The sequence below is a fragment of the Leptonychotes weddellii genome, chromosome 11 (genome assembly GCF_054177405.1).
Source record: "Leptonychotes weddellii isolate Sample4059 chromosome 11, ASM5417740v2, whole genome shotgun sequence".
In the NCBI taxonomy this organism is placed as follows: Eukaryota; Metazoa; Chordata; class Mammalia; order Carnivora; family Phocidae; genus Leptonychotes; species Leptonychotes weddellii.
In genome coordinates, this window is record NC_138379.1 from 7,467,527 (window position 1) to 7,481,266 (window position 13,740).

The 13,740-nt window shown below is 56.0% G+C and overlaps 1 protein-coding gene across 1 annotated transcript; it reads right to left on the reverse strand.

Annotated features, from left to right (window-relative positions):
- Positions 1-1,804: 1,804 nt before the first annotated feature.
- SPINDOC (spindlin interactor and repressor of chromatin binding) lies at positions 1,805-12,775 on the reverse strand. The gene is made up of 6 exons (XM_006745634.3): positions 12,396-12,775; positions 9,055-9,384; positions 8,810-8,959; positions 8,542-8,679; positions 8,174-8,374; positions 1,805-2,611 (listed from the first exon to the last, which is right to left on the reverse strand). The coding sequence occupies exons 1-6, from the start codon at positions 12,520-12,522 to the stop codon at positions 2,400-2,402; spliced, it is 1,158 nt and encodes a 385-aa protein (XP_006745697.1). The 5' UTR covers positions 12,523-12,775; the 3' UTR covers positions 1,805-2,399.
- Between the last annotated feature and the right edge of the window lie 965 nt (positions 12,776-13,740).

Consider the following 13,740-nt stretch of genomic DNA (forward strand, 5'->3'; position numbering starts at 1 on the left):
GTCAGGGGGCAGCCATGCCACCCACAGCCACTGTGGCTGCCAACCCTGTGCGGGGAGCCGCGCGCACTCTAGGGACCGGCTTGCCCTGGGAAAATGTCACACAGGAAGACACACCAAGAGGGCACTTGACAAACATTTATTGAGCACCTACGATGTGCCAGGCCCCAAGCAGGGCCCTAGGAAAATGAGGTCAATGCAGCCCAGTCCTTGCCCGAAAGGAGCTCACAGTCTAGTGGGCCGGCCACCAATCACATCAACAGCAGAGAAGGTGCATTGAACTTCACGATTTTACAGCGCGCTTTAGATGTTTTCTCAATTGTAAACACCCAGCAACACAGCCACGTTGATTTAAAAGCACATTGGCATAATTGTAAACACAGTCACACGATTGGAAGGATGGAAAGAAATCACCGGCAGTGATTCACATTCGTGTTTCAAAGCCCGATTTGCAGCCTTATTTACTCCTTCCTGTTAAGTGGGATGGAAGTTTTACAAGTTTGCAGAAACAGGGGTGGAGACCCAGGGGAGTTCCATGGCCCACCTGTCACACACTGGGGAAGCCACCCTAACACAGGATCTACTGACTTTTCTCCACAATGTGCCACACACACTTGCACTCCTCCCAAGCTTGTCAGACAGGGAGACAGGACCACATCCCAGGAAGCAACCATGCGGAGATCACCCACAGTGGGCCCACACCGGCTCAGAGAAACACATGGCCCGGTGTCATGTGCTCATACCCAGATCCTTCCTGAGTTAAAGAGGAGCTTTCTGGTTAGTCTCAAAACCTGGCTGGGTCAGTGCTGTAGGCGAGCGCCCCCTCTAGAGTCCTCTGGAGGCCTCACCTCTCCCCAGGTGCACAGGACTTATCAGGAGCGGGGGCTGGACTGTCCCAATGCTCCACGTGCTTCTGGATTCTAAAGGCGACAGTGGGGTTTGGGGTCTGACAGGGAGCTCCCCGTGCCCCTCTTCAGTGCCCCTCTCACCCATGGGAGAGAAACAAAATGCCACAGAGAATTGGCTTGTGATGTTGGTTTAGGAGGATATGCATTCTCATTTTTTTTTTTTAAGATTTTATTTATTTATTTGAGACAGAGAGAATGAGATACAGAGAGCATGAGAGGGAGGAGGGTCAGAGGGAGAAGCAGACTCCCTGCCGAGCAGGGAGCCCGATGCGGGACTCGATCCCGGGACTCCAGGATCGTGACCTGAGCCGAAGGCAGTCGCTTAACCAACTGAGCCACCCAGGCGCCCCGATGTTGGTTTAGGAGGATAAAGAAGCTGGTGAAGAAACCCAAAATGGGTCATCTCTTGGTCCAGGAAACGGGGAAACCGGACAAAGGAAGGAGTTTAATGAAGCCAAGGAGAGGGTGGGTTGGAGTAAGGCGCCACATGGCCGCTGCCTCATCCCGGGGCAGGGGAGGGGAGGCAGGTCTCCCCCGCCGACCCCGTGGCTGGCCACAACCATTTCAATTTAGAAAGATCAGTGACTAGGGTGGAAGCGCCCCTGTCCCCCCACCATGGCCTCTCTTGGACAGAGGCTTACCAAAGGAATCAGAAAGTACAAAATGTCAAAGAAAAGGTGTTTCTGACCCCATTTCAAGGGCACAGGGAAGGGGCAAGGTATCCCTCTGTGACTGGCACCGAGGCAGCCCCAGTCGTCCAGCCAATGATGCCCTGTCCTGGCCCTGCTCTGCCCTCCCTCCCAGGACCATCGGTCAGCCCACCTGCCCCTCAAGGTCGCTCCAGGAGCCTGGATATCCTGCTAGCCAATCCCGTCCCCCAATGATGGCCCAGACGGAACTCTCTTAATAAAAAAAAATAATTTATTGTCAACAAAGGAGATATATACAACAGGAAAATAGGTGAAAAGGAGGGAGGGAGTGAACAAAGCCCCCAGGTGGGCTGTTTGGGCCTCCTGCAGGGATGAAGCGGGAAGAGGTAATGGAGGCCTCCTGGTTTAGGGGCCTGAACAGGTGGGGGAGGAGAGGCGTCCCCCGAGGTAGTGGGACTCAGTTCAAACCCCATCGTGACCACCTCTTGTGTAAGGCACTGTGCCAAGGGAGAATGGGGGGGGGCTAAGAGGGGGAACGGAGCGGGGACAGAGAGGTCTGGGTCAGTGAAAGGATCAGGGTAGGTGTTCTCCACGGCTCAATGCCCTACCACACGACAGCCCTGAGGCCAGCCTTGCCCATCTCAGGGCCTGGCCTTGTGCCTTGCCAGGGGAAGACACCTTCCAGTGCCCCCAAGTAGCAGTGGATGCTGCCCCCCTTCCTCTCCTCCATCCTGCCTTGGCACCTGGTTTTCCTCTCTCCATTAGGTGGTCGAGCCGGGCAGCTCTGAGTGATAAGCCAAAGGGGGACCCTGCCTCCTCCCTCCCTCCCCAGGAAAGCGAGAACCTACACACCACTCCCTGCCTCTGGCTGCCCCCCCACAGTGGTGCTGGAGTCTGACAGAACCGCAGGCCAGTTTGGGGTGTCACCTGCTCCCACACTCTTGGTGCCCTGGGGATGCTTGGACCAGTCTTGCAGGAGGCTGACTGCTGGGGGCTCCTCCATCCGGACGCGGATAACCTGGAGATCCAGTGTCCCGCGAAGCCCCGGAGGGGGAGCTGGGCAGGGATGGGAGTAGAGAGCAGAAGTCAGGGCCCTCTGGACCCCCACCACAATGGTGCCCCCCAAAGGCCTCTGCAAACCGCACCTCCACTCCCAAGCCTTCACTTCCACAGTCCAAGGCCTGGTATGAGGGGGGAGCCCAAGGGACAGCGGGAAGCTCCACTCTTGGTTCATCAGAGGACCATGACCAACCAGAAAATGAGGTCACAGCCCCGGAGGCATAAGTCAGACTTCCTCCCCCACGTATTTTGGTACACAGATGCTCAGTGCTGTCTACCTCCCTCGGCTCTTCCCTTTAGCTCACTCTGCTTCATCTAAAACTTCCTGAGAGCCCTAGCCTGAGGGCTTCTGCCTTGTGTGGACACAGGTGGTGGGAGTGGGGAACCCCCGCCAACCAAGTAAGACACAGCTTTGCCCACCAAGGGGCTCACAGACGGATCCGGAGGCTAAGGCGAGAGCCCCGCACGGCCAGTCCTGGGTTAGCATCCCAGCTCTGCCCTGCGAGCTTCACGGGGCTCTTCCGCTCCGGTCAGGACCTACCCCTCGGGGATCAGATGTCCACCTCAGCAGTGGGGAGCAGCTGCTCAGAATAGGCAAAACCGGGCCCTAAGAGAGGGGCGAGCAGACTCCACGCGGCCTTCCTGGAACTCCCGATCCGGTGGCAGGAGCCGAAAGGATGAATGGACACAAGATGTGATGTGTTGCGTATGGATGGAAACAAAGTGAAATAAGAAAACACACCAGGGAAGGGGACAGATAGCACGGAGGGCCTCGTGGAGCGGGTATGTGAGCAAAGACGTACAGAAAGTGAGAGTCCGCTATGCGGGTGGCTGGGGAACAGCACCAGGCAGAAGGAAGGGCGAACACGGACGCCCGGGGGGCGCCTGCCTGTGCTTGCAGGAACAGCAGGACAGTGCCTGTGCAGAGCCGGTGGGCTGGGCTAGGAGAGTCAGGATCCTGGGGTGGGCATCCCCGGTCGCCGTGAGGACTCTCTGGCTTTTTATCTGGAGTGTGACAGGAACAGCAGGGACAGCATCCAACTTGGTTTGCACTGGGGACCCTGGCTACCGTAGGAGAGGAGACCAGAGTGGGCAAAGACCAGAAGCCAAGATGCCAGGGAGATGGCCATTAAGGAACCAGGCAAGAGATGGCTTGGACCAGGGTAGCCGCCGTGGAGGGGGTGAAAGGAGGGTGAATTCTGAACCAATCTTGGAGGTGGGGCTAACACGATTTGCCGAGGGCTTGATGTGGAGTCTGGAAAACGAGAAGAGGATGACTCTTGAAGGTTTAGCCTGAGCAAAGTGCACAATGGAAAAGGGGAGAGGAGGATAGGGAGGAGGAGAGTGGCTCGGGGTGGGTGGGGGGACGTGGGGGTTCAGTTCGGATAAGCCAGTTTGACAGATCTTATGGACAACCACAGATATGTCACATGGGCATCTGGAAGAGAGGCTGGAACCAGGGGGAATCTGGGTGGGAGCTGGGAGCACATGAACTTGGACTGGATTGCTCCGGGAGTGAGGAAGGTCTTGCCCCGGGGTTGAGGCATCCAGTCCCTCAACCACTCCCTCACTGAACACGTAAGCAGCACCTGGACCCTATGCCAGGTGCTGGGGAGATCACAGGAAATGAAACAGACACACATCCTGACCTGAAGCAGCTTACATTCAAAAAAGAGGAGAGAGAACTGTCCCATCTGATTCAGGGAGTTGTGTATGAAAGGACAGGCCGGAGAAACAGAACAGCCAGTGAAGCTGGAGGGAGACCCGGCCAGGGGCCCGAGGAGCCCCAAGATCAAGAGTGATTCCAGAAAGGAGGGAGGGGCGATGTCACAGTTATGGTCACATTGGGGAAAGTCAAGCACTGAGAATTGACTGCTGGATTTTCATTTTAGGCAAGTCAAAGGTGACCTTGCCAAAAAAGCAATTTTAGCATGAGATGGGAGGATGGGAATAGGACTGAAGTGGCTCCCAGAGAGGGGAGGGCCAGTTAGTGTAGAAAATGCTCCCCAGCTTCGCTGAAAAGGCTTGGGGACACATGGGACAGTGGCTAGGGAGGCATGAGGGGTCAAGAAGGGAGAAATCACAGCTTTGCATAGGCTGCCGGGTAAGATCTGGAGGAGAGGGAAATACGGACGGTGGACAAAGAGGAGAGCACAGAGAGAAGAGTGGCCGGCAGGGTGCGGGATGGGCTCCAACGAGGAGTGGGGGTGGGGGGAGGGACGGGACGACAGGCTTTGCCAGCAGCAGTTCAGCCCCAGCAGCAGAGAGAAGGCAGAGGATGCTGCTTGGATGCTGGAGGGTGATGGGCACAGGTGGAGACGCACACAGGCTGTTGCTTACTAGGCGAGGGGCCCTGAGAGAGGTGCCTTACCTCTCCGAGGCTGTGTCCTCTTCTCCAAAATGGAAATCCTAATACTGTGTATGGTGGTTGTGGGGATTTAAGGAGACCGATGACATGCTAAGACGTTAAAAGAGTTCAGCAGGTGGTAAGAGCTCATGGACTTCGGGACTGCTCAAAGCAACAGAATTACGTACCAATTCTTTCTGGTAGCACGGAGGGCAGAGGTGAGGGTGGGTGGGGAGAGGAGCATCAGGACAGTGAAGCCTGACATGTGAGGCCCTTCCAGAAAGCAGGCATGATCAGAGCCCCAGGGCCGTGAAAAAGCAGGCCAGGAGGATTTATCAGTCTGGGGACAAGCTGAGCCCCTTTTGCACTCCAAACCCAGGGCTGGCCCCCCTCCCTCCTGGGAAGCCCAAGCCCCTCTGCTTCCCCAGCAACATTCCCCCCTTCCTCTACATCTGTGCGTGTGTGGGTACAAGCACACACCGCCAGAGAGTGGGCCCAAGTCTTTTTCTCGTTTCTCATTAAGGCTTGTTTCTGATTGGCGACTGAAAATGTCACCACCACGTGACAAGTGAAGGCAGCCACTATCCACCCTTCTTTCAATAAATCTTTACAGAGGGCTTTCTTTGTGGCAGGCACGGTACTGGGTGCTGAGGATACAGCAGTCAACAAAACAAAGACCCTGTCCCTTGCGAAGCTCACACATGCACACACACACTTTTTCCTTGGTCCAGCCTGGAAACATACTGAGCCTGGCTGAGGTATCCTAAGAGCCGGCTCTCTAGGTCTTACTCAAATTAAACAGTAGCAAGACCAAGAGACTCTCTGTGTCATGATTTGTGAGTGGGGTCCTCAAGGCTCACCTTCTCTCCTGGCTCGGACGCCTCCCCACCCTCGTTCTGCAAGGCCCTTGGAAAGTTCCAGAAAGTCTTCTCAGCTTCACACTCATATCCATCAGCTCAGCTGACCTCACCACAGTGACCTTCCCCAACTTCTAAATCCTTGACTTTTAAACTTTTTTAAAGCAATAGAATCTTTACTCAAAATCTTCCAAGAACCTCAATACATAAAGCAACCCAACATGAAGACATTCTGGTTGAAGCCTCACAGGGTCTTGAGGAACCTGTCCGAACTCTGGGATCCTGAAACAGTCTGCGACCACGCTCCGGAGCCTTTGCCCTGCATAGAACTAGGGTGGCTGCGTCACTGCCCCCGACCTGTACCCCCAAACAGACAGTAAGTTTCTTGGGGACAAAGAAACTCTACTCTGTCCTCACTCATGTCATTTTCCAGAGGGCTTCCCTCGGGGCTGAGCTGCTGTGGGTTCCGGCCACCTCCAAGCTCCCTAGATCCTGCCCCCTGCTGAGAAAAAACCCTCTCACATCAATCAGATTGGTGAACCCCAAGGCCTCAGACTTTGCCCATGCACCCCAAAGGAACCTGAGATCTCAGGGACTACCCTTCTCAGCTACTCACCACTCCAGATAGGTGGAATTTGGGCACAAGGTATCCCAGGACTCAAAATGAAGGCTCCCTTTCGAGAATGAAACCAGAAGACCCATTAAACAGTGGAAGCGGTTAGCCCTTTAGAGCAGTGAGATACCGAAGACAACGAGGAAGCTTGGGGAACGCTCAAGTCCAAGCAGAGCGCACTGTTCTGAGAGAGGCAGGACTGGAATGTGGCTCAAGCTGAAACTTGAGACAGCTAAAACCGTGATCTACGTGAAGGGCTGACGCCTGCCTCAAGAGGAGAAAAAGCGGAGCCCGTTTTGGTAAAATATGATCAAGCGAAAGTGCACGTGTGCACATACACACGCACACACCGAGCTTTGTAGAAGGTCTCCAGGATACAAACTGAACTATTAACAGCGCTCACCACTGGTGGAGGGGGGCAGGAGACGGCGCACATTTGCTTTTTTCTTTATGCAAAAAGCCTACCTCCTTTTTGAGAGCCCTGCTCTGGGGAGCCCCTGGTACCTCCCGTGCTATCTTTCCCTGGGCTCTAACTCTGAATGCACATTTCAGACAGGCCGGGACAAGGTGCTGTGTGTCACTCGGTCGCTCCTTCAAGAGTCATTTCCCGAGCCCAAGATGCCTGGCATGGAGAGATGAAGAGGAACCAGGCTCAGCCTCTGCCCTCCCAGAATGCATTCTGGTCTAATCTGAATTCTGCCACTGCTTGGCTATGTGACTGTTGCCTAAAGACGTCCACACCCTCCTCCCCAGGATCTGTGACTATGGTCATGTTACATGACAAGGAGGAATTAAGGCTACAGATGGAATTAATGTTGCTGATTAATCAGCTAACTTCAAACTAAAGAGATTGTCCTGGATGATCTGGGTGGGCTCCATGTAATCCCAAGGGTCCCAGTGGGGAAGAGGGAGGCAGAAGAATCAGGTCAAAGATAGCATCCTCAGAAGGACTCTCCTGGAGGCTGCTGGCTTTGAAGATGGAAGGAGACCAAAACCCAAGGAATGCACGCAGCTTCTAAGAAGCTGGCAGGACAAGAAAATGGACACCCTTCACCCCTGCCCCCGGAGCCTTCAGAAAGGAACATGACCCTGGCGACATCCGGATTTTAGCTCAGTGAGGCTCATTCCTGACCTCTGACCTCTGGAACTGAGAAGGGATAAAGCGTGTTCTTGAAGCCACGAACTTGTTATTGCAGCCACAGGAAACGAATACAAGGATCAAGGGAAGGAGGAATCAGCTCTGAGACTCAACCTTCCCAATTCCTTCTCCCCTGCAGAAAACAGACTTTTCTAAAGGCCAGATGAACCACGTATAGAAGTTTCTGGAAATCGGTTAAACACGATACAAACACAAGCACTTACTGCTATCATTAGACAAGTCACTGGACTGCTTTCTTCACGGAGGTGCCTGTTGAGTTCACCACGGGTCTGCTAAGGCCCTTGCTCCAAAAGGGTGAACTGGGCACCTCAGGTATCAGGTGGAATCAGCCTGAAGTGTGGTGCTGAGTGTCTGGCGTTGGGGAGCACTGGCCTAGCCCAACCTAACGACCAATCCGTTAGCAGCTCAGCTTTCTGGCCAGTCCGTGTCATTCAAGTCTGCCTGTCCTTGGCCCCGTCTCTCAGGGGACCCGAGTGCTAACCACCTCTGCCCTGGGCTCTGCTGCAGAGCAGCCTCGAGGAGGCCAGACCCCAGGGATGCAGCCTGCCTGACCCTCCCTTGTCGTCCCCTCTCAGGAGCTCACCTGGAGAGGGGCTTTCCGGCTGGGGAAGGCCTCCTTCTGCAGCTCTCCCCTCTTTGGGTGAGTCCTTGCTGTCTGAGGCCCTGAGCTGGGTGTGGGAGAAGAGCTGGAGGACGAAGCCTGGGGGGAAGCTGCCGTCAGTGAAGTGTCGGACCTCAGCAGGAGCAGCAAAAGTCTCTGTGGGTGAGTCGGGTGACGGGGGGTCTGGAAGGAAGGACAGGATGGACCTGTGAGTCTGGGAGGCTGAGCTGTCTATCCTCACTGAAGCCAGAATCCAAAGGCCTGGACCAACCGCCCTCCCCTGCTTGGCTTTCCTCTAGGAGCACTGCGGCCGGAGCCCATGCCCACAACTGCATGGGCCTCCCTCTCACCTGGGTCAGGGTCTGGGTCCAGGTCCAAGTTTTTGGTCATGGGTCTGCCTCTTTTCTTTCTGACCGGCTCTTCCCCAGGGGGTTCCTTCCATCTCTGACCACGGGGCTTCCTATTTCCTGGCTCCGAGACAGGAGCAGCTGCAGAATGAGAAGACCCCAGACCTTTTAAAGGGTCCACGCCTGAGCCCCACAGCCTCTCTCCACACAGAACACAGGGCGCATGTTCCCCTCTCCCCAGCTCAGCCTCAAGTGCTTCCAGAAGACTGACCAGGAAGCTCGAGGGGGCGGAGTCCCCTGGGCCGGCTCCTTTTCGGGAGAGATGGGTTGTCCTCAGAGTCAAGGAGAACGACAATCTCTGCTGGCATTTTGGCAGGGTCTGAGTCGGAGTCTGGGTCAGCTTCGACATCCTGGCCTGAGTCTGAAGAGGGTAAACACCCAGTGAGCTCCAAGTCCTCTGAGAGGCCGACTTTTCCCTCCATCCTCCACCCCTACCGCCCCCCGCCCCATCCCTACCTGAGGTGGGTGAAGAAGTCTGCTCAGCTCTGATGTCTTGCAAAAGGGCCACCCCCTCACTCCAGGCCTCCAGGATGTTGCTTTTCTCTGAAGGGCTCAGGTCCAGGGTGTGAGGATGCTGTTCCAGGATGTGCATGCGCGCTGTGTCTGCAGAGGGGGACCGGATTTCGGCCCCACACACCATGCACAGTGCCCGCCCGCTGCCTCCTGGGCTGTTTCCCACCAGGAACTCCTGCTCCCAAGACACCTGCTGCTTGGGCTCCTCGCAGCCATCGCCACCCGCCTCCAGCAGGTTGGGCCTAGGCGGTGGGGTCTTCTCCTGTTGGGCCACTACAGAGGGAGAGGTGCAGGACATGTTAGTGGTAAAGGTGCCCACGGCCTAGAATACTTACAACTTGATTCCCCAAACTGGGTGGAGTGCTGGGGGGCAGAGGGACGAACATTGCCACCCAAAGTCTTTCTCTCCCTTCCCCTGCAGCCCATGAGACGCTGTGTGCCTGGGCATCCCGCTATCTCCCTGCCCATCTCCTCTCAATCTGGGCTCGGACCACAGGTCCACGTGCTTTTCCGACAAGCTGTGTTCTTGCAGGTCTTCAGTCTTGGCACGTCCGTCCAGACCGTCCTGATCAGTCCGATAAATTCCTATACTTCCTGGGCGCCTGGGTGGCTCAGTTGGTTAAGCGACTGCCTTCGGCTCAGGTCATGATCCTCGAGTCCCGGGATCGAGTCCCGCATCGGGCTCCCTGCTCAGCGGGGAGTCTGCTTCTCCCTCTGACCCTCCTCCCTCTCGTGCTCTCTCTCATTCTCTCTCTCGCAAAAAAAAAAAAAATAATTAAAAATAAATAAATAAATAAATAAAATGGGCCTGAGAATTTGTCAGGACTCAGAAGATCCAGGTCCCAGGCTGCGCTGTACCTATCTCCCACATGACCGGGCACAAGACCCTTGACCTCTTGGTTGCCGTTGGGCTTTCTTTCCCACCATTCTTCCAAAACAGCTCTCGCCAGGGTCACCGATGCCAAACCCAGTGGTCAGTTCTTAAACTTCATCATTTGACTCATCACTTCTTCCATCTTGATTTTTGTCGCTCGGCTCCTAGGCACCACCTCCCGTTGGTTCGTCTCCTACTTCCTGGGGCTCTCTTGGGGTCACGCGTGCTGGTTCCTCTCATCTCTTCTCACGGCTCTCTCACTTCTTTCAGGGCGTAGCTGAAGAACCATCTTCTTGCAATGGCTTTCTCTGCCCCTCTGCAGAAAGCGAGCACCCCATTCCCCTTCCCCCCTCGTGTCCTCCTTAGCCCACACCGCCACCGGGCCTAACATGGCGTCACTTGTGCTCCATGTCTCCCCGCTGCATGGCAGGCTCCGGGACAGCATGACTTTTGACCGTCCACACCTAGACCCCCAGCCTCAAGAACAGCACCTGGCAGGTAGTGGCGTTCAGAAATCTCTGATGGGGACCGACTCCATCTCCAACCCGCAGTCACTGGAGAGAGTTCCACAGCTCCGTTCTTAGACCCCTTCTGTCTGTCTCCTTCCTCTGACAGTCTCCTCCCATTGCCTGCCTGCTGATGACTCCCGTATTTCTACCTCCAGCCAGACTCTCCCCTGCATCTAAACGCACGTGTCTGATGCCTATCTGGTCATGGCACTTGAATGTGTCACAGGCATGTCAAACTCACCCTGTTCAAACCTTAACTCCCTATCTGCACATGCCAGCATCCTAGCCTTCTTGTCTTTTTCGTGGGAGTCCTGTCCTTCTGGATGCTCAGGCCAAAGACCTTGAATTTATCCTTTCCCCACTTACCCCAAATCTTTCAAAAAGCTTCTGCTTCAAGACATTTATACTTGCTATTCTCTCTGCCTAAAATGCTTTCCCTCCCATTACCCACAAGTTTCGTTCTCTCGCGTCCTTTGGGTCTGTGCTCAAAATTCACATTAGAGAAGCCTTTCCTGACCACTTGATATTCCAAATAAAACACCCCCACTCTCTTTTCTCCTCCCTTTGCTCTGGTGTTCTCTGAACCACATATCGGCACCTGACACCCTATGCATTTGATTGTATTTGTCTTTGGTCATTCATTTATATATATATATTCCAGAAGGGATGTTTCATCTTTGTTTATAGCCATTAGCATGCCCAGCCTAAAACTGCTTGGCTTACCGTAGGTGCCTAATGAAGACCTGTTGAATGATTTAACTTCTCTTGGACTTCTACTTCCTCATCCCTAACTGGGGAATAGGGCCTCTCTTGCAGGGTTGTTGAGAGGATTAACTGAGACAGCCTGGCATCCAGCATTCAGTAAATACTAGCACAGGTAGGGAAAGAACTTCTGTTGGATGCAAAGCTCTGAGAAGGGTAGCAGCCTTTATTTACCGGACTTGTTTTATAACTCTCCAGATTCCAAAAAGAATGAGAGGCAGTGCAGGGAGACAGCGGGTGCTGCTGAGGTTAAATAAACGGACTTGCTCTCAACCTCTTTGGGGTACAATCCCCCCTACGGGAAGAGGTATTTGAGAATAAAAAGATATTTGCATTTCCATGAAAATTTTTCTGGCATTTTCATGAGTATTAAGTTTTCCACTAAGAAGGCCCTTTGTTTTCTAATGGTCTGCAAGATCCTGCGGACTAAAGAAACTGGTAAAGGGGGAGGGGAAATCAAGTGTTCCCAGATTGTTCCTCGAATCCCTTCCCAAGGCCAATCTCCTTCCAGCGTGGCAGAGGATACCCCTAGCAAACACTCCTCTTCCGAAACTGAGTATGCTGTATGCCATCCCATTCACCCCTGAAGCGCTAGAATCTGACACCTGTGGCTTACGCAAGTGGAAGGCCGGGGATGCAAGGGGAGTTGGGGGACAGCAAAGCTTTCTGCGTAGAGGGCCCTGAAAATCCTCCTCTTGGCGGGCGGCATCCTCGGATCTCTCCGGACACCAGGCTGCCCCGCCCAGCCTCGGGCCCGGAGGCCTTGCTGCCCCTCGGCCTAAAACACAGCTTGGCCCCTGCGCCGGCCTCTGCCTCCGTGGGGCGGGAGACCGCGGCCGCCGGTGCGGGGCCCGGGAGAGGGGGCGCTCGGGCACCGGAAGATCCGGAGCGCGCGGGGTGTGGATCGAAGGCTCCAGACCCCGGACGGGGGCGGGGGAGAGGGAATTCGGGGAGGCCCCAGATTGCAAACCCTGGAGGGGGCGGAGCGAGAGCGCGCCCGGGCCCCAGGCCGGAGGGGGAGGGGGCGCCCGGGTCCCAGGCCGGAGGGGGAGGGGGCGCTGGAGCCCCTGACTGCGGAGGGGGAGGGGGCGCCCGGGCCCGGACCGTGACGCGGAAGTGGGGTCCCCTTCCCTCCTCACCTCTGAGCATTGGCTCGGGCCGCGGAATTACAGCCACCACCATGGCCTCCTCCTCGTCCTCCCCTTCCTCGCATTTGAGCGTCACCTCGAAGCAGTCGAGCGCGGCGCCCTCGGCCTTTAGGGCCATGGTGCGGCCGGTGTGTATGCGGGGGGGGGGTATCGCGGTGACCGGACGCTGGAGGCCGGGCGCGCAGCCAGGGGCCGCCTCCCGCCCCGCGCAGCCCCTTCCCCGCCGCCCGCCGCTCACCGCCCGGCCTGCGACGGGCGCGTCCGGGCCTCCCCGAGACCGAACGCGTCGGGACCCCGGGTGGGGAGGGCTCAATCCGGGGCCCCAGGCCCCCGCCGCTCCCTTTTATGGAGGCTCATTGTCGGCGCCCGCCCGGCCGGCCCGCCGCCGGCCCGCCCCCGACCCCGCGCGGCCAATCGCGCGTGGCCCCGCCCCGGGCACGCGGCTCCGTTAGCCTCCCGGGGACCCGCAGGGCGGTGGGGAGGGCCGCGGCCTCCCGGCCGGCCTCCGCCGCGGAGGCGGGCATTGCCGGCCGGCGGAGAGGCCCCCAGGCCCGGCGGGCTGCCGATCGGGCCCGTTGGCGGGCGTCGAGAGCGCTACCAGGTGCCCCAGGGTTTTGCTGGGGGTCGCCTTTGCCTTTTCTGAACGAGCCTTCCTCCACCAGAAGATGCCCCGGGCGGGAACAGAACTCGCTGGGCAGCGAGAAGGGCCTTGGCGTGGGAAGCGGGGAGACGGAATTCCTTCTGATATTTCGCAGCTCTGTGACCTTGGGCACGTTATCTGTTTTCTCAGACGACCTCATCCTTTCTCAGAAAACACTGTGGAGCCTTCTGGATAAGGGGATGCGAAGATGGAAGAGCCAAGTGGAGTGTGACACAAGCAAACCACCCCCGATGGTTTTGATTTCCATTTTTTTTAAAACGTGAGTCTAGAGATTTTGAGCCTCCCCAAGGGCACACAAATCCTTGAGAGCCCCAAGACCAGACTCCGGTTACCATGACACTGCTGCATCCTAATCCTGCCCCGGGTGAGCTTTTACCTCCGTGACATAGAATGGGCATCTCCCTCTGCTGTAGAAGCTCTCCTGAGGTTTCGGTTGAGAAAATGTCTGACACTGGAAATCCATCTCAAAATGCTACCCTATCAGACCAGACACAGGAGTAACTCAGAATAATGCATGTAGTGGGTTGGGGGCTGGAGAGCAGAAAGACCTATGGTATCTGGATTGCCATAGGTCTTTAAGTGAATAATCTTGTTACTTTCCAGTGTATCCAGTACTTTAAAGGTTTTACAGATAAAGGTATTACCAAGCGGGTTTCAATCATTTCTATCTCAGGA